This window comes from Amphibalanus amphitrite, unplaced genomic scaffold (assembly GCF_019059575.1).
Source record: "Amphibalanus amphitrite isolate SeventyFive unplaced genomic scaffold, NRLGWU_Aamphi_draft 000061F_arrow, whole genome shotgun sequence".
In the NCBI taxonomy this organism is placed as follows: Eukaryota; Metazoa; Arthropoda; class Thecostraca; order Balanomorpha; family Balanidae; genus Amphibalanus; species Amphibalanus amphitrite.
Genome location: NW_024881557.1, coordinates 682,963 through 702,249, shown reverse-complemented (window position 1 = coordinate 702,249; position 19,287 = coordinate 682,963). Strand labels below are relative to the sequence as shown.

At 54.7% G+C, this 19,287-nt stretch overlaps 1 protein-coding gene across 1 annotated transcript in view; it reads right to left on the bottom strand.

The window, feature by feature from the left end:
- Nucleotides 1-19,287, bottom strand: part of LOC122378560 (vacuolar protein sorting-associated protein 13D-like) — a 56,454-nt gene that overhangs the window by 7,606 nt on the left and 29,561 nt on the right. Inside the window, exons 31-49 of the mRNA XM_043359766.1 lie at nt 19,088-19,185; nt 18,636-18,787; nt 18,134-18,284; nt 16,663-16,861; nt 15,999-16,069; nt 15,519-15,697; nt 14,863-15,267; nt 14,458-14,554; nt 14,074-14,204; nt 13,573-13,751; nt 13,017-13,161; nt 4,378-4,598; nt 4,051-4,141; nt 3,558-3,671; nt 3,028-3,208; nt 1,967-2,142; nt 1,496-1,637; nt 938-1,215; nt 548-639 (exon numbers count right to left, since the gene is read on the bottom strand). Of these exons, the coding sequence (XP_043215701.1) occupies nt 548-639; nt 938-1,215; nt 1,496-1,637; nt 1,967-2,142; nt 3,028-3,208; nt 3,558-3,671; nt 4,051-4,141; nt 4,378-4,598; nt 13,017-13,161; nt 13,573-13,751; nt 14,074-14,204; nt 14,458-14,554; nt 14,863-15,267; nt 15,519-15,697; nt 15,999-16,069; nt 16,663-16,861; nt 18,134-18,284; nt 18,636-18,787; nt 19,088-19,185 (3,102 nt within the window). The remainder of the gene's footprint in view (nt 1-547; nt 640-937; nt 1,216-1,495; nt 1,638-1,966; nt 2,143-3,027; nt 3,209-3,557; nt 3,672-4,050; nt 4,142-4,377; nt 4,599-13,016; nt 13,162-13,572; nt 13,752-14,073; nt 14,205-14,457; nt 14,555-14,862; nt 15,268-15,518; nt 15,698-15,998; nt 16,070-16,662; nt 16,862-18,133; nt 18,285-18,635; nt 18,788-19,087; nt 19,186-19,287) is intronic.

Below are 19,287 nucleotides of genomic sequence, written 5' to 3'. Positions count from 1 at the left end.
CTATCGTTCAGATTAGGTTTCGATACGAATTTCCGACTTCAGTACCACTTCACAGACCGACTGGCGGAAGCGCCAGCTCTCCCCACTGCCAGGCGTTTTTGTCCCCCAGTCATCTGTTACCGGGCGGCCGGCGGTTGGACCAGCGCCAGAGAACAGTTTTTGCTCACATCATGACTCCTTCCCGGCACTAACACAAAAACAACTGTCTATTTTAAACAGGCAATGCGTTCACACTTTACCCTATCAGATCTCACATTCTAAGTCATCTCTTGTGAGTCTCGTCGACAGCTTCAGACAGCCGGTCATTCCATTCGGTCTAGGCATCGCATGAAGAACACTCGAATAAACGGATAATAATTGACTAGGTGATGGAACACAAAATCAAACACATAAGTATGCGTTGAAATTTCCCAAGTTTAAACGTATTCTTTATATTCCCTGCAGACCTTGAGTACCGGAGTGCGTTTTTGGGCATTCTGTAGCCGACATGGATAAACGATAACTCGTAAAACGTCCTTAAACCGTCGCATACGGAATGGATACTCACGCGTCGTCCTTGTATCCGATGAAGTGGAGCAGGTGGTAGAGCAGCCGCTCCTCCAGCGTCAGGGTCAGGTCCTTTACCGACACCACCAGGTGCTGGACGGACGAACAGACGAACAAAGGTCATTGAACGTCGGGTGCCGGTCAGACAAATAATAGAGGAACAAACGTCAGAGGATTCTGTCAAATACTTGCCGGACAAAAGTTATGGAAAACTGTCGTTAACTCCAGCGATTGAACGCCCAGTTACAGCAATCAAATTCATTACATATCCACACGGTCGCTGTGCTTCCCAAAAATCTTTGAATTTAGCGATCAAAATTATGCGTTGTTTTTCATTTCGAAACAACCCCCAAAGATCACCGTTCAACTCCCTTTTAGAGGTCCCACTCACCTCCAGGATCCTCCATCGTTCGCAGGCGCTGGGTACACTCTGTACGGCAAAACAGACAGCTGGCAGGTGTCGCCTATCATCCGTAGCCACTCCGGGCGTCACATGCAGCACACAGGGCGCCTGGGTGTCTATGAGCTGACAGTCGGCCTGAACGTGACGCACGCTACCGTCCAGGGAGAGGCGCGACGCGGTGCGCCGGCACTCTGCCGCGATATCACCCAGGTACAGGTACAGCAGCTCGGCCGGCGGGGTGGCTGACACCAGGCTGACGCCGACACCTGGGGGAAGGGGGAAATATTGCGATGAGGTGGCGGCATGAGTTGACATGAAAGTACACGTTTCTATTGAACAGCAGCTCAACACCAGTATATGACGCCAAGCTCATCAAAGACGAACACATTATAAAAAAAGATAAAGCGGCAAAACAAATCACACAAGTGAGATCAGTGTCTAAATCGCCATCAGACTTCGTAGTCAAGCAAACTTGATCAGATACCCCGTCCACCACCCTGTCTTACAGTCCCCCCCCCTAAACCCCCACTCCGCGCGGTGACCGACCTGCCGGTAGGTGCAGTTTGACGGTGAGCTCCGTCTGCCCGGCGGCCGGCCGCTCCTCGGTGGACCCGGCTGCGGCCACCAGGCGCGAGCCGCTGCTCTCACCCACCACCAGCCAGTCGCGGTCCAGACGCGCGAACGTCGGCTGATGAAGGAGAGGGGCAGGGGGTTAGGCCGTGTGGAGAGAATATGGATGGGAGTGAAGGCGAGATACATCTTTGACCTATCCGATGGCGGACATGTAACTACATTTACAGCCAATAAGTGTATCTACGCACTGTTGGCACCTCCCCAGTCCTCACCATGCCACACCCCACTATTCCTGCATCCATCCCCTCTGCCGACTCTCCCCCCCCCCCCCAAAGCACAGCACCACCCCTACCTAGCCGCTGGGTTTGGCGTCCGTGACCTGCAGCACGCGCGTCGGTCCGTCCCTCCCCCGCATCTCCCCACTCCCCTCCTCCCTCCCCTCACCTTGCCGGTGGGTTTGGCGTCTGTGACCTGCAGCACGCGCGTCGGTCCGTCCGTCACTACCCTCACAGTGAGCTCCCCGGAGCCGGGCCACTGCATCTGCGGCTGGACGGCCTGCTCGGGTGGTATGGGGCTGCCCGGCGGCAGGATAGAGACCGGGCCGAGCACAGCGTGCTTCCCTGCCGACGAAGGGGGCGGTTAGATAGGCGGGATGGGAGCAGAGTGAATCGTACAGACAGGAGTGGTGTGCAGATACTCGATAGGGTGGCTAATCAGGAGGCCTCATTAGTTTTACGATGTTAAAAAGTAAATTGATGACACAGATCAAGGTATGTTACTGATCAAACCTGTAAAATCATTCCTAGGACTAAGCGGCTATTTTAAGTACCATGTATGAGTGAAGATGACCAAGCATGCATCTAATTTCAAATGCAAGTCTATTTCATTCACCACCGAAGACTGCCTGCCTGTACCAATTAGTTTGGTACACAACGGAGCTAAAAAAGATCAAATTATCAGATTGCGGAGTTCATTATTCCCTTCCTGCGAGTCGCGTTGTTCACAGCAAGCCATTCTAAATGGATTGCTGACGATAATTTTAGAGCGAAGTACAGGGGAAAACACTAGGGATTAGCTACAGACCACAGGAACACACCACACACCACACCGGCCACACTGTTACAGCACGCACACGAGGCGACAGCATGCATACAGACAGATTATACGCACAGGCCTGCCATCTTAATCCGCCGCCTCCCGCTGAGAACAAATAGGGAACGGAAACGACATTTACTGAATGAATAAAGTAACATAAAACGCACATAACTCGGATTACACAGCGGACTGGACAGGGGCGTGGGCAAAAAGTAGCCTGTTCGACATCGACAGCACATTGTAATTTGAATAACTGAAGAATGTGTGATAGTGAACTTAGTATGATTCGGGGCTGCACGTGGCCATGTGCAATGTGTATTAAAGTTGGCACCAGCAGCTGTTCTGACCAGACCAGTCTCCGATCTAACCCACATATTCCCAGTCCGCTCAAATCCTTCCCTCCCTCTCACCTCTGCACAGACCGCTGAAGCCGTCCTGGGCCTGCACAAACAGGTTGGGGTGCTGACAGCAGAGCCGGCCGTCGGCAGTGAACTGCCAGCGCTGCGTGAACTGCCGGCGCGCATCCAGACGCCTCAGCCGCAGCGGAACACACTCGTATGGCTGGATACCAGGCGTGGCGATGTCCAGCACCTAAAGATAACGGAGCGAGGTCACATCACGATCACAGCAGGTCGCAACAACTTATAATAGGTACCGACAAGGCTTTACACTAGACAGCTGATAATTGCAAGACGAGTAAGCGAAGATTAGGTGGAGCCAGATCGAAAAAGTCGAACAATACCGTGCCAAAACCGAGAGGCCGCGACAGAAAAGGATTCAAGCACTTCCCCAATGCTAGAACACCTCAGTTGAAACAATGCCTGGCAGGTTTAGCGACCAACAACAGCTGCAGCCGAACAAAATTGCAGCTGTTTCAAGGAGAGCGATATAATATTTATGTCAATTCGAAGCAAAACGTGTCAGTGCTCCGTCCGCTCACCATCAGCCGGTCGGTGCTCTCCGGATGACGGAGGTCCCGGGGAGGGCTGCTACCCTCGTGCACCAGATGACCGGTGGGCAGGTGACGCCACAGCTGGGACCGCACACCGGGCTCCTGGTGACAGCACGACAGTGTGTCACGACCAGTGAGAGAAACAAATTGGCGTTTCGACACCCAACTGCCATAAAAAGCGTCACCGAACGCTACAGCAGCTAACCAACAACGATTATTTCGTTAGAGAGCGGGCCATGCGGGAATACAAATTCACATGATGGTTATAATAATCAAGTCTCATTGAATTCCTCACAATTCAAACTTTTTTTCAGTACGTCCCTCCAGTCTTGAGAGCACCAGCTTCAACTTTCAACTCATGAAGTGACTGCGAGTCTCCCAGCCCATCGCTCCTCTTGAATACAGAACTCAGGGTAGTCCTCACCAACCAAAGTTGAAGTCCACGCCCCCTGACAGTAATACTTAAGCACTGAAACCTGACCTTTCTGCGCAGCACCACCACTCCGTCCGCCACGTCCAGAACCAGCTGACGACACTCGACGTTCTGAGGGTCGAACGCCGCGCCCGACGGACTGAGGGTGTACAAGGGACGGGTCAGCGGGCACTGAGGCTGGTCAAGCATGGGAAAAATTCCAAACCGTAAGAATGGTATGTGGATTCACTTGGTCACGAAACGAAAGACATGGTCATATTTTCATACATTGGGAACATTCACCACAACTGATATTTTGCATTTTATCTTTTTTAAGGATATGCTCTCACACAACTCAATTGTTCACCATTCCCTCTGAGACTGTGCGCCACCCACCCTCCGAAAGTGCCGGAGAAGGCGATGAACATGAAGTTGTCGTAGTGTAGGGTCTTGCGCTGGTTGAGCTGGTTGAGGTCGAACGTGTCGGCCTGTCCGCCGGGTGCCACCACGGTCAGCGTGGGGCGGCTCTGAGGCTGGCATGGCGGCATGTCCCAGGCGTAGGGCGCCGAGCAGCGCGGCCGAACCGCACTCCGGCGGTAGTGCTCCTGGGTGCCGCTCTGGTGGGGAAGCGGAGGGAAAGACTCAGCCTTTGGGAGTCTGGGAAGGGCGAGCTACCAGACAAAGTTCAACGATGAGCATGGCCTCATGTAGCGATGCGTCACATTGAGAAGAGATGATGATGATGATGATTTGGTGTTTTAGGGCGCACCAGCAACGAGGCTATATGGCGCCCATATCTAACCAATCTTCCTCAAAGTCGGGGGTTAAAAATCACCTGAAGCCCGGAGGCCGTGATGAACGAAAAGAGGCGAACGGAATCGAGAAAAGGGGAGTCGTCGCGGAGAAGTGTTCTCAAAGAGAGCTGGGGGCCACGCAATCCAAAAAACCGCAATCGCTCAGCGTCCAGTCTCGGGCACTCGACCAAGACGTGTCGGACCGAAAGTCGGTCACCACATCTGGTACAAATAGGCCTGGAGCCAACGCCGATAAGGAACCCATGGGTGCCATAAGTGTGCCCGGTACGAAGCCGGCAGAGGACCACCTCCTCGCGTCGCGATCTGCGTGAGGCCGACAACCAGGTAGCTAAACCTGGCTTGATACGTAAAAGTTTGTTACCGTGGGATTGGCTCCAGGCCTCCTGCCACTTTCCGAGGAGGAAAGAGCCCACCGCCGGTACAAAGTCCCTGGCGGGTAGAGGGAATCGGCGGGAGCACAGATACTGCGCAGCATGGTTCGCAGCTCGGTCCGCCCGTTCGTTGCCGTGAATACCGACGTGGCTAGGGATCCAGCAAAAAGACACCGACGTACCCTCTCGGTCGAGGGCTGTCACACGAAGAAGAATCTCCTGTGCGAGGGGGTCAGAAGGGTAGAATTGTGACAAGGACTGGAGACCACTCAATGAGTCAGAAAGAATAACATATGACCGAGCGGGATTAATCTCGATAAAACACAGGAGTTTGAGGATAGCGACCAATTCGCAGGAAAAAACGGATGCATGTTTAGGTAAGGTAAAACACCGCACAGCGTCGCCGCAGACGAAAGCACACCCGGCACCGTCATCAGTCTTTGAGCCGTCAGTATAACAGGCTATGTAGTCAGAGTACCTTGAAATATGTTCCAGCGCACGAGCCTTTAAAACAGCTGGAGGGATGTCGCCTTTTCTCACATCGGTGAGGGAAAGGTCCACCTTTGGCGGGACTTGTCTCCACGGTGGGACAGATGGCCACTCCTTACGCATGACCCCCCGAAGTTTAATTTGAGCTTCCGAGAGCAGCGATTGCATACGAGAGCAGAAAGGGGGGTAGCGGACAGTACGTGCACCTTCTCCGGTTCTGAAAAGCGCCAGGTTGGCACGTGAGAAAACTGCATCATAGGCAGGGTGGGAAGGCAACTGGCGGAGTTTTATGGTATATCTCATGCCCAGTAGCTGGCGACGCAAGGCAAGAGGTGGCTCGTGGGCCTCTACAAGGAGGCTGGCTACTGGGGTGGTCCGGAACGCACCAGTGGCAATACGAAGAGCAGTATGGTGCACAGAGTCCAGAATACGTTTCGAGGTCTCCGTGGCGTTATCGTATATAAAACAGCCGTAGTCAAGTCTAGAACGGACAAGAGCACGATAAAGCAAGAGCAGTGTCTTACGATCCGCCCCATAGCAGGTACGCGCAACACATTTCAAAACATTCATAGCTCGAAAACATCGGTCGCGGAGCTCTTTCAGGTGAGTGCGGTAGGTAAGACGGCTGTCTATTACCATCCCAAGAAACTTCACCTCCGACTTCACAGGGATCACTGCACCCCTTAGCCTGACAGAGAAGTCAGGGCAATTACGGCGAAAACGGCAAAAGTGGACACCTACAGTTTTGGCTGTCGAGAATCGTAGTCCGTTAACAGCACTCCAGTTTTCTAATCTTTTAATTGCCAACTGGAGCTGTCTCTCTACTATACGTGTGGTTGCACCACTGGCCCAGATAGAGAAGTCATCCACAAAAAGGGCACGGCCAATGGAAGGGGGCAGGTGATCGGCAATATCGTTAATCATTACCCCGAACAGCACAACACTTAGGACTCCTCCTTGGGGGACACCGTTGACCTGGGGGAACTGCTCTGAGAGGTTGCCACCGACACGGACTCTGAAAGACCGGTTAGATAAAAAGCTGGCGAGGAAATGGCCCATTGTACCGCGTATACCGTACTTGAAAAGCTTTTGTAAAATACCGAAACGCCAAGTGGTATCATACGCAGCCTCAATGTCGAAAAACAATGCACCAATGTGTCGCTTCCGCCTAAATGCGCAACGAACCTCGGTATCAAGGGCTAAAATGTGATCTACTGTGCTCCGATACTTTCTGAAACCGCACTGCGAGTTAGATAAAACACCTTGTTCCTCCAGAAACCAGACGAGACGCGCGTTTACAACTCGCTCAAGCAGCTTGCCCAGGGCAGATGTCAACGCAATAGGGCGGTAGTGAAGCGGATCAAGCCCGCTTTTACCAGCCTTCAGCACCGGGATAATGATGGCCGTCCGCCATGTTTCGGGATACAGCCCTCTTTCCCAGAGCGCATTGAAAAGATGGAGCAATGCTTCAAGTCCCGGTGACGGGAGACGCCGAAGCATCTCATTGTGTACAAGATCAGGGCCTTCTGCGACACACTTCAGGCCACCTATAGCGGACTTTAACTCTTCCATAGTAAAGGGATCATTGTAGCTAAAATGTTGTGATGTGTTAAAATTGACGCCAGTCGATTCGCACCGAGCACGATGGCGGGCGAAGTCGGGGTCAGAACAGTCACCGACACAGCGGTCATGTAACGCACGGCCTATTTCGTACGCTACATCAGCTGGGTTCAACACATTTCTGCCAAACACACTCAGAACAGGAAGAGGGGATGAGGAGAAACGACCTGATATACGTTTTATACGGGACCAAACCTCGGAGATTGGCGTGAATCTGTTAAGCTGGCTGATGTATTCCACCCAGGATTCGTGTTTAGCTTTCTTGACCGTCCACCTAGCGAACGCTCTGGCTTTTCTAAACGCGATCATGTTTGCGGTGGTGCAGTTATGCCTGAAAGCGCGCAGCGCTCGTTTCCGCGCTCTGATGGCGTCTCGACACGCATCGGACCACCATGGGACCGGCCGGCGAGAAGGCGCCCCCGATGTACGAGGAATGGATGCCTTGGCTGCTTCAATGAGTAAGGAGGTGAAATCGGTTACTGACAGATCATCTGTAGGGTCAGATGAGAGAGCATCCTCCAAGCACGTTTGAAATTTCTCCCAGTCTGCCCTCCGCAGGTTCCATCTCGGTGGCCGGCAGCCAACCGAGGGCCGCTCACGCAGTTCAAGCCATATGGGGAAATGGTCACTACCAAAAGAGTCCGCGTCCACTCGCCACGTAAAAAGCGGCACAAGGTGTGGACTGACAAGGCTGAGATCTAGAACTGATGAATGTCCCGACGGCATGGTGAAATGGGTAGCAGCACCAGTGTTTAAAACACAAAGGCCCTCCTCGTCTATCAAGGACGCTAAAAGTCGACCGCGTGTACACACAGAATCACATCCCCATGCAGAGTGGTGAGAGTTAAAATCACCCAGAAGCATCACAGGTGGAGGGAGCTCGGCAATTAGCCGGCGTAGTTCCAGAAGAGGAAGAGCTGCGCCAGGGGGACAGTAAAGTGAGCACACAGTGATGTCACGCTGGCCTAGATGAATGCGGACCGCTACCGCCTGAAGGGGCGAGCTTAAATCAATACATCTCGCAGGCACGGCGTTATGGACCAGAACCATAACACCTCCGTGCGCGACGGTTTCAGTAGCAAGGTCCCTGCGAAAAACCGAAAATCCTTTCATGGGGAACCTGGACTCAGATCTGAGTTTGGTTTCTTGGATGCAAGCAACCAAAGGTCGCTGAGAGCGGATTAGTGCTTGCAGTTCTGGAGTGCTAGAACGCAAGCCTCTGCAGTTCCACTGCAGGATAAAACGTGTTATTGCTGTAGTTTTGAGCGCTTGGGGTAAGCGAAAGGTGTCTAAAACTGGCGACTTTGACTTGAGTTAAAAAAAGGCGGGGACTTAAAAATGCTCCTCGCCACCGGGGCCCGGGCCACCGCCAAAGGCTACCTTTGGATGGCCCTCGCGGAGCCGTCCATCGGCCGACCTAGGCCGGCCCGTAGCTCCCGGTTGAAACTTCAGCCGCGAGCGGGGGCTACCATCGTTTGACGGAGATAACTCCCACGGAAGTGTGCGCTTCGTGGGGCGGCCCGGGGCGGGCGGCGGCCCCGCCGGTCTCGGCTCCGATGGTGGTGTGCATGGCGGGGGTCGGGGTCCCGACCCCTCGCCCGAGGCGGGCACCGGAGGGGCACCAGAAGGACGCTGTGAATGGGGTGGAGGGAGTGGAGGAAGTGGAGGGGGTGGAGGGGGTGGTGGTGGCGGTGGGAGCGGGGGTGGGGGAGAAAGTGGAGGGGGCGGAGGAGGTGGAGGGGGCGGAGGAGGTGGAGGGGGCGGAGGTGGAGGAGGGGGTGGAGGGGTAGGGGGAGGTCCCATCAGAGGTGACGGGGCCGCCCCCGGCCCACCAGGACCTCCACGGACAGAGGACGCTCGACGCTCCTCAAGAGCCTGGGCCATCCTCCGCCCTAGTCTGGCGTCCTGCTCAAGCCGCTCCTCCCGACCGCGGCGCAGAGCCGCCATGACTGCAGTCTCCCTGGGCGGGGGTCGACGGATCTCCGGAGACGTGAACGGGGTCCGTTCGACAGAGCGCGGCGGTGGGGGCGGGCCCCGGCGACGACCCCGGGCGAGGGTCCACTCACCACCCCGCGGCGTGGCCGTATCCTCGGGGGCGGCTGAAGCCTCCACCCCCGCCCCAGTCTCATCCTCTCTTCCTCCCCCACGGGAGGGGGACGAGACTCCTCTCCTCCTGCTTGGCGACGTCTGCGTGGCGGAGCACGACAACGCTTTAGGGGGCTCCTGTTGAACTGATGAGTTGCTGTGACTGTTGGCATCTGGGACAAAGCAGAAGCCGAATGACTTCAGAATCGCTATTAACTGACCGATGCTGTTGTTGGTATCAGTTTCAGTGGGGCAGCGCTGTCTAGAACCGTTGGCCACACTAGCATAAGACCGCTTGGGATGGAGGGCAGCAAAGCGGTCTCGGGCCTGACGAAATGACAGCCTTTCGGTGACCTTCAGGGACATTATTTCTTTTTCTCTCTGGAGGGCCGGGCATCGCCCATCAAACGAGGAATGTGGAGTCTGAGAGTCGTCACAATTGACGCATCTCAACTCGGACGACGAACATTCGGCACTGCTATGGTCATTTGCCGCACAGCTCCCGCATGCTGGTCTGTTCCGACAGCTGTCTCGAGTGTGACCGAATCGGAGACACTGAAAACAACGCATGGGACTCGGGACATATGGTCGAACTTTCACGGACAGATATCCTATCATCACCTCCCTCGGCAGTTCCAGCGAGTTGAAAGTCAAAATGATACTGTGCGTGGGTGCGAGAGCGCCACTTCTCTTGGTGTAGATGCGGCGGGCGGCGGAGACCCCAAACTGTGACAGGCCTTCGGCGATCTCGTCGTTTTGCATGCCCTCCAGATCGTCGCAAAAAATGACCCCTCGGCTGGAATTTTTCGTGCGATGCGGCGAAACGCTGACCGAAAGGTTTACTTCCTTTCTGCCCTGCTGATCCTTAACTGTGTATGTGAAGTGAGTAGCTTTCAGGGCCCTTTCCGCCTCTCTATCGTCAACAAACTCTACTTCGATGCCTCCGTCTCTAAGTTTTTCACACCTCGCAATCTTACCAAATCTGTCACAGCCCTCTCGTCTCTGAAAGGGAGACAGCGACGCGAGTTTTCGTTCGTCGGATGTGAATATAAGAACTTTTGGTCGTGCTCCACCGACTGCACTAGGTGCAAGGGGTTCAGCCGAGGCTGTGGTCCGTGGGGGTGCCAAGTGAGAATCCATGGAAAGTGTAATTGTTTCGGTCCCGCAGCCTCCCACCCACCTCGGAGCCCAACTGGGGGACGGCCACACTCCCCCGTAGGGTGGTGGTCCGCCAGGAGTACTGCAGGACTATACGGGGGCCGGGACGCCAAAAGCAGCAAGACGAAGCCGCCGGGTACGGGGCCGCGTGAGCCGCGGCCGCCGCAGAGCCATGCGGCACGGGACCGGACCTGATCCCGCGCGCGGACATGGATACGGTGGCGCTAAGCCCCGCGCTGAAGGAATCAGGCGGCCCCTGCACCCGGCGGCAGCCCCCCGCATACCCGTCGCCCAGCCCCCTTGACCCCGATTAGCCAGTGCTGCACAGGGCGACGCCTGACCGGCCGATTTCCCTCATGCGAGGCCAACATGGGGCATCCCGCAGATCCGGGGATTGGCGCCAAAGGCATGTGTTGGAAGGCTGCCCCGACTAACCCGCAGGGCAGCCCCCTCAACGCCCAGACATCCTCTCCCCGGTCTTTGGGCCGAAGGTACGGCTAGACCGATAAAACCAGGGGAACCAGAGAACAAAGAAGATGAGCGAGTGCAAAAAAAAAAACTGGGGGAAGCGTGCGAAACCGATGAGGCAAGCAGCCTGCAAGACCGGTACAGCGTAGGAAAACTGAAAACGCAATCAACGCGAGTATCCGCAAAAAAGGCAACAGACAGGTACAAAACAACCAAGAGCAATTCACGTGAAAAGAGTGCAATGCAGCAAACTGGCAATGGAATCGTGCACAAGGAAGATAAGCAAGTGTAAAAAAAAAACAAAAGAAAACTGGGGAAGCGTGCGGAACCGGTGAGGCAAGCAGCCTGCAAGACCGGTACAGCGCAAGAAGACTGAAAACGCAGCCAATGCCAGTGACCGCAAAAGAAATATGGGCAACAAACGGGTACAAGACGACCAAGAGCAATTCGCGTGAGAAGATGGCACGATTAGAGACTGGAATCGCATTATGCAATGGAATCGTGCACAGAGAAGATGAGCAAGTGTTAAAAAAAAACCTGGGAAGCGTGCGAAACCGATGAGGTAAGCAACCAAATGAGTGCAAACCAGCCAGGTGAGAAGACGGCAACGAGGCCGACTGGCAATGGCATTGGGCAAACATCAAATCCAGCAAATGTGGGCAAAGTCAAGATCACACATATGGCAATCAACGCGAGTATCCGCAAAAAAGGCAACAGACAGGTACAAAACAACCAAGAGCAATTCACGTGAAAAGAGTGCAATGCAGCAAACTGGCAATGGAATCGTGCACAAGGAAAATAAGCAAGTGTAAAAAAAAGAAACTGGGGAAGCGTGCGGAACCGGTGAGGCAAGCAGCCTGCAAGACCGGTACAGCGCAAGAAGACTGAAAACGCAGCCAATGCCGGTGACCGCAAAAGAAATATGGGCAACAAACGGGTACAAGACGACCAAGAGCAATTCACGTGAGAAGATGGCACGATTAGAGACTGGAATCGCATTATGCAATGGAATCGTGCACAGAGAAGATGAGCAAGTGTTAAAAAAAAAACTGGGAAGCGTGCGAAACCGATGAGGTAGGCAACCAAATGAGTGCAAACCAGCCAGGAGAAATTCGCGTGAGAAGACGGCAACGCGGCCGACTGGCAGTGGCATTGTGCAAACATCAAATCCAGCAAATGTGGGCAAGGTCAAGATTACACATATGTGTATCTAGGGCTGAGGGGGGGGGGGGGGGGGCGCTATTCCACTTCACCCGAGTGTGTCCGTGCGGTGCGTGAGAATGCAGAAAAGGCAACCAATGAAAATGCTCGCAAGAAAGCTGGGCAACAGACAAGTGCAAAAACTTAGTGCAAACCACGTGAGAAGACGGCAAGGCAGTATAAGCTGGCAGTGAGGAGAAACACCCGGAAGGAGCGGAACCGGGCGCAAAAAAGACACTCATCAGACACAAAGGGAAAAAAAGAAACCAAGAAAGGTCTGACTTGTCGTCTATCAATCCAGGGTCGAGTCCGGTTGTAATCGAGCATGAGTCAAGCTGGGGCCGAGGGGGCGCTACTCCCCTTGCTGGCGGAGGTCAGGGCCGCCGCAGGACGCGGGCCCAAGGAACCCAGGCCACCGCCAGCCCCCTGCGGGGCCAATCTTGCAGAAAATCCATCCGACAATCAAATCAGAGCCGAGGTCAAACGCAAGTCAAGCTGGGGCCGAGGGGGCGCTACTCCCCTTACTGGCCGAAGTCACAGCCGCCGCGAGGCCAGAGCCCAATGGTCCCGGCCAAGCAACGGCTCTGACCACGGTCAGCCCCCTGCGGGGCACATTGAGAAGAGGCATTGAACAATACAAAAAATGGAAACCAGCGAAAGCTGAGCTATCGTTTGAAAGAAATACGCCAAATGCATCAAACAAAGAAGGGTCATTGACCGTAAGGTTGTGCATATTCCAACATTGAGCCTTATGACTGCTGCATGATAATACGCACATGACTTCGCAGGGTCGACGCGACTCTTCCGAACAATCAAACTGCTCTCTGACCTGGTAGTAAGTGATGTTGACCTCGGAGAAGTTATCGACCCGGAACGGGGGCGGCATGGCGTCCGCGTCCATGAACACGACGTAGTAGGTGGCGCTCTGGAGGACCACCTCGACGCGCAGGAAGCGACTTAGGCCGTCCTTGTCCCTGTCACATAGAGGAGCGGATGGTTATGAGAGGGAGATACATGGGCCGTGAGGGCCAGAGATTTGTATGGTGGGAACATCAGGATGATGACTAGGACTTCAAAACTTAGGGCAGTAAACCGGAATTCGGTATGCTGGAGGGAACAATGAAAATACAAGCGCAGCTGTTTTTTCGATTGGTAAGCATGTGCATGATCTGAAGCAAAAATGACATACATACCACGTCCTTGACATAACGATTAGCTAGTTAAACTTAGACAATAACAATCCCTGACTTAGGCCATCGAACACATTTTGGCCAGAGACGTTTAAATACTGTACTTGGTATAACACCAGAAACACACTCTGACCTAACTTCATGAGTGTTCGATCCGACCTAAGATTAATGCAGACATTGAAAAAATCCACTCACCTGACGTTGATGTGGAAGCTGTCGGTGCGGTCGATGAGGAAGCCGCCCGACCAGTGACAGTCGGCCACGTCAGCCAGTTTGACACAGAGCAGGTGGTCGCAGTCGTGGCGCGGCCAGTGGAACGCCATCTGGGAGTCGGGCACGGCCAGCACCCACTGCTGCTGCGCCGCAGGGTTCACCTGCGATAGACGGACGGACGCAGCGGGGGTCAATATGATAAGCAGTCCTCAAAGAAATTAGCCCCTTTCCCGGTCGACTAGACACAGTACATCCCTGATCCAAGCGAACCACATCAAAGAGATTTGAAGACTCAGTATCATTTATGACCCCTGGCCTGAGTGCATGCTGAGCAGCTTATGTCAATACACAACACTCACGAGCCTATGCGCTACCCAAACCCAACCCTTAATCATTGACCACTTCTATAGCCTCACCCAGTCCCTTGTTCCCTCTTCTTTCCGCTCCCAGCCCCAACCACCCTGCCATCCACATTCCACTCACAAACGACTCGGCAAAGTGCAGCTGCGAGAGTAGCAGTCGATGTGACGACCTGTTGTCGACCTGGAAGCGCGGCGATACGGTGATGATGTGGGTGTCGCCGTACCGACCGCGGCCCGGGCGAGTCTCGATACCTGGCGGAAGCGACAACGCCAGGCGGTCAAAGGGGAACGTCCATGGACAGCTGGGAAGGTAAGGAACGTATGTTATATTGTAATTGCTATGAGACCGTTGCCGAATCCATTCGTAAGATTAACTTCTCGTGCGGGGACGTCAGTTCAGTCCACGGTCCCAGGAGGCATACACTCCAGCCGCCAGTCAATGCGCGCCGCGCGGTAGCAACTTCCGCACTTCCACCGGCCGGTCTTTCACGTAATTAAAACTCACCGACCACGTAGACGATGTCTGGCCGCCGGGTGTCGCGGGGCGAGACACGCAGACGACGGAAACTGAGACCGGGCTGCAGGTGGAAGTGATGACACCACTGGAGAGGGGGGAAGGGAAGGGCGGTCAGACGCAGCTTATTGTAGGGGGACGTGGCAGCACAGGAAGGAACGACAACCAAACAAGGCATGTGTTAATTGATCAATAATTTCTTTAATAACAGACAAACAACAAGAATAAAATCGCACATTATGTTAAAATATCGACGAAATATTATGCACAATGCTTGTCAGATTACACCATCCCGGTACCCAAGGCAGAAATCCGACAAACTCCACAAATTAGGGTGATTCTGTCAGTGTCCACGCCTAATCCGGAGTCGCACTGAGGCTCCCATCGGCTACTCACCCGCGGCAGGCCGTCCGGGTGCTGTCCGCGCCCCAGTCGCGCCACCATCATGTGCGGCGCCTCGGGGTCGCTCAGTGAGAACATGAGCGGCGCCACGGAGCGGGCGCGCTCGTGGTCGGCCTCCTGTCCGGCCGCCTCGGTCTGCTCGGTCTGCTCCTGGGCCACCACCAGCGGCAGACCGGTGCGGTTCACCAGCCAGTACGGAGCGCTGACCGACAGTCGCAGCCAGCCGGCGGCGCCGTGCCGCAGCCGCGCGCGCAGCTGCAGCAGCCGGCCGCGCGAGTCGCGCAGCGCCACCGGCGCCCAGTCGAGGCCGGCCACGCGCGCGGCGGTGATGTCCAGGGCCCGGTCCGGCCGGCAGCCCTCCACGCTGAGCGAGAGCAGCAGCTCCTGCTCCAGGTCCACCTGCGGGACGGACGATACGAAATAGTGAACAGCGAACGGTGGAGATGGACAGAGGAAAGCCGAACGCAAGGTAGGTACTTTAAGCTGCCAAGGATAAAACGATGGCCTCTTTCCCTATTACTGCTAAATGTCAGTGTGATTAATGTAGCTGTACTCACTCTTGACGACAGTCGGTCAAACATCACTATCAATGTCTTTCATGAGCCATGCACACACCTATCATACTCCAAACAGTCCCCAACCCTACTCACATCCACCAGGGCGGCCTGTTTGCCAGCGTCGATGCGCCGGGTGGCCTCTGGCGGCGGATCGGCGCTGCTGGCGCCGCAGGAGACCGAGTAGCGCAACTCGCACGGCAACAGGTTCACAATGGTCACCGGTGGGAGGAGGGTGATGGTGTGGCCCGGCTGCTGGCCAACGCCCAGACGGCCTGACAGAGCAGAGAGGGACAATATTGCAGTTAGTACACAATACATGTGAAGCGAGCAGCTATTACAATATTGATTACTCGTATCTTTCCCACGGTCAGACAAAACCTTATGCTAAATGTTACCAAAACCTTTAATAAAAACGAGGCAAAAATCCAACGACCCGAGGGGAAATCCGCTGACCATTTAAGATTTCTGAAGGATTACTCCTGAAGCGGCCTAGTTCTCCGCTCACATAACACTGTCATCACTCACATGCTGACAAAGCACAAACATCTCCCATCCCGTTCCAACATAACTGACCGGTGGCCACCTGTCGGGTGTACGGCGCCGGATCCTCTGGGTAGCTGTCCCGCTCGATGTTGACGCAAAACCTGAGCACGGCACACGATGGGGTTGGTTAGAAGGCTGCAGGGAAGAGCGAGCACACCGCGAAACGTTGACGGTCGGGTAACGAAGGCAGAAGCTGCAGCAGTTCCTGGTCGATAGGCAGGATACACCGTAAATAACTGCTGGTGGGTTTATGTTGAAACGGTGTGAAGGCGAACCGAAACTGATAAAAATAAAGTTATAGCAAATCATGTTTAATCAAAACTCAAGTGAAAATGAAAACAACACAAGGCGCATTCCAAGAAAAAAAGCAAACAAAAAGAAACAAAACGAAATCAACGATCTCAACACACGCAAAAAGGAAAAGGGTTGTGCCGAAACCAAGCCAAAATGTGATTAAATCATGCACCAAATGGTGAGGCCGAGGTTCAAAATGAAACATAATGAGGAAAGAAAGCTTAATGTAGGTGCTGTTAGTGGTGGTGAGTCCCATCAGCATCTGTTAATAGAGGACGGTGAGAGGCCGGACGGGTGAGCGGAGGGGTCTGCGACGAAGACCGTCAGTCGGAGCGTGCAGGACCGGCCGGATCAGGACTCGGGGCACCGTTAGTGAACCGTCAGTCCGTCCCATAGTGACCTGTAGACATCGGCGGCGTTCTGCCAGCTGCGGCAGCGCCGACGGCCCGACTCTCCGGCCCACCAGCGCCACGGCTGGGCGGTCAGGCTCCAGCCTCCGCCGGCGGCCGACAGCGGCCGACCCAGCTGCTGACAGTGCACCAGCGCCAGCGGCACGGGGCGCCGCGCCCCGGGGGACACCTGCAGCACCCGCTCCGGCCCTGCAACACACCGGCGCGCACTGCCCGCTGACACACTGCGCAGAGCCCGGGGACGGCCGCGGCGGCGGACTGCGGCGGCCGAACTACTGCCTACTGCGCCCGGCGGAGCCAGGTCAGACCGCCTCAGCGAACACCGACAGCCATACACGGAATACGACGAGAGGGCTGATCATTGACAGCTTACAAGCTGTAACGATAACCGTGATAACATTCTGCAATCAGTGTTCGCTGGCGAGGCGGGCTGAGCGGCGCCTCCCGCGGTCCGGGTCCCTCCCGGCCCCCGGTGACCCGTCTGACCTGTAGTCGGTCCGGCCGGCCAGGTGACTAGCCGCCGCCGAGTGCCCGGGCCGGCCCAAGTCGGACGCACGCAGCGGCCGGCCCGCGTAGCCGTGTGTGAGGCGGTGCGGCGGCGGCGTGGGGCGCCACCAGAGCAGCGCGCCCACGCAGCGCAGAGGTACCGACAGCCGGCCGAGCGGCTCCAGCCGGCGACACGTCACGGCAGCTTGTAACGACACGGCCACTCACAGACTCGGCAGCGTATAACGACACGGCGACTCACAGACACAACTTGTAACTACACGGCTGCCGTGTAGTTACAAGTTGTAACTACACGGTTGTACACGGTTGTACAAGTTGTAACTTATACAGCGTCCCAAAATTTGTTGATTTGGGTGCGAAATGACATCCAGCTGAAAGTCATTTTCCACTCTCACCTCCAACTTTTCAGAACAATTTTCTACTCTCAACTTTACCGAGAAAAGCATTATGAGGATGGCCATTTTGCATCGCACATTTTACCACACTCGTATATAGAAATTTATGTTACCTATCCTTTTATCACTCTTTTTGGGCCTTATCTGACCAGCAATTTTCCACTCACATCCACCTTTTTGCTGATAAATTTTCCCCTCCGGCACCCAAGCCAGAATGCAATTTTGGGACACTGACACGGCACGTAACGACAAGGCGCTTCACAGACAGATCGTAAGCTAATTTCCCAAGGACGGGCATGGATCGTTCGTTCCTTCGTTACCAAAATACTTAATCAGCAATATATTTGAATATAATGCGACGATGCACAGTAAACACTTCACTAAAAATTAACAACAAATCTTACCGCAATCGTAATGTTATCGCGAGTGCACAACAAGTCCCTGCTGCCTACCATGAATCCCAAAAAGGCCCCAGGTCAACTTTCGATAATCACAAGCATTTCGGACCTGTCTCCATCCGTCCCATTCCATCCCACCATCTTCAGATGCCGCCACCTACCTCCGATGCGTGGCACGGCGCCCTCCATCTTGATTTCGACCGGGTCGGGCAGTCGGTTGGCGACCATCAGTGCCGAGCGAACGGTGACCAGTTTGCGGGCGGTGCCCTGCAGGGTGACGGCGAACACCACCCGGGCCGGCGGCTGCTCCATCTGGGGACGGCGGGAAGACCGGCCGGCTCAGCGACAGGCGCGCGACAAGCTCGTGCAAATAAGTGGTAATGCGGGGGAACATTGGCCTTAGATCATGAGATGCTCTGAAAAAGTCTACATAGTTTTCAACCAGGAATGTTTCTTTGAGCAATTTTATCGTCGCTGACTCAGAAATGAATTAATTCACACGCATGCCAACAAGAAAACGAAAATACTAAAAATGTTTGTAAATTCCAACATCAAACACGATCTTTGACGCATACCATCATACCATACGGGGATATTCCTAACGATATTTCTTCAGTTCATCCTTTTAGTTTCCCTCGCCTATCAGCCTCCCTCCACACTGACCCCGCTGGGGTGCCGGCCGGGCACGGGCGCCGTCTGTCGGAAGTACACGCCGACCCTGTCCACGGAGACGGGAGAGGCGGGCTGCCAGCCCTCCACCCACACCACCAGCTGGTGTTGTCGGGTGGTGTGCGTGTCCTGGTGGCGCAGCTTCCCTGGAGACGGAGAGCGGACCGTGAGCGACATACACACGCAGGTATGGACGTAGGATGGACTTCCAATATTTCCAATATCGATCGATCTCCCAATATCGGACTTCCAATATCGTTTATAACGGTGAGGGCAAACAAAAAACAACACTCATGAACGGGTCATACCAATTCGATAATTATTTGATTTCTAATATTGCGACAGTTAGCATCCCACGTCATGAAATAATGCTTCATATTGCGTTCAACAGACAAAAATAACGTACGTCGTTAGTAAGATGGTTTTCCTTCAACCCGGTTACGTACCGCGTCCGCCGAAGGTGAAGGGCACGGCCTCGTCGACGCCCACCTCGGTCCAGCCACCGGGGCCGCCCGCCGGGCCCGCCGCCGCCGCGTCCTGGCCTCTGCAGGACAAGGAGCACAGACACGATGAAATTCAGTTCGAAACAAAAGTGAACGTATGAATGTAACAAAAATAAGCATGCCTAGGAGGTTACGAACGGTAT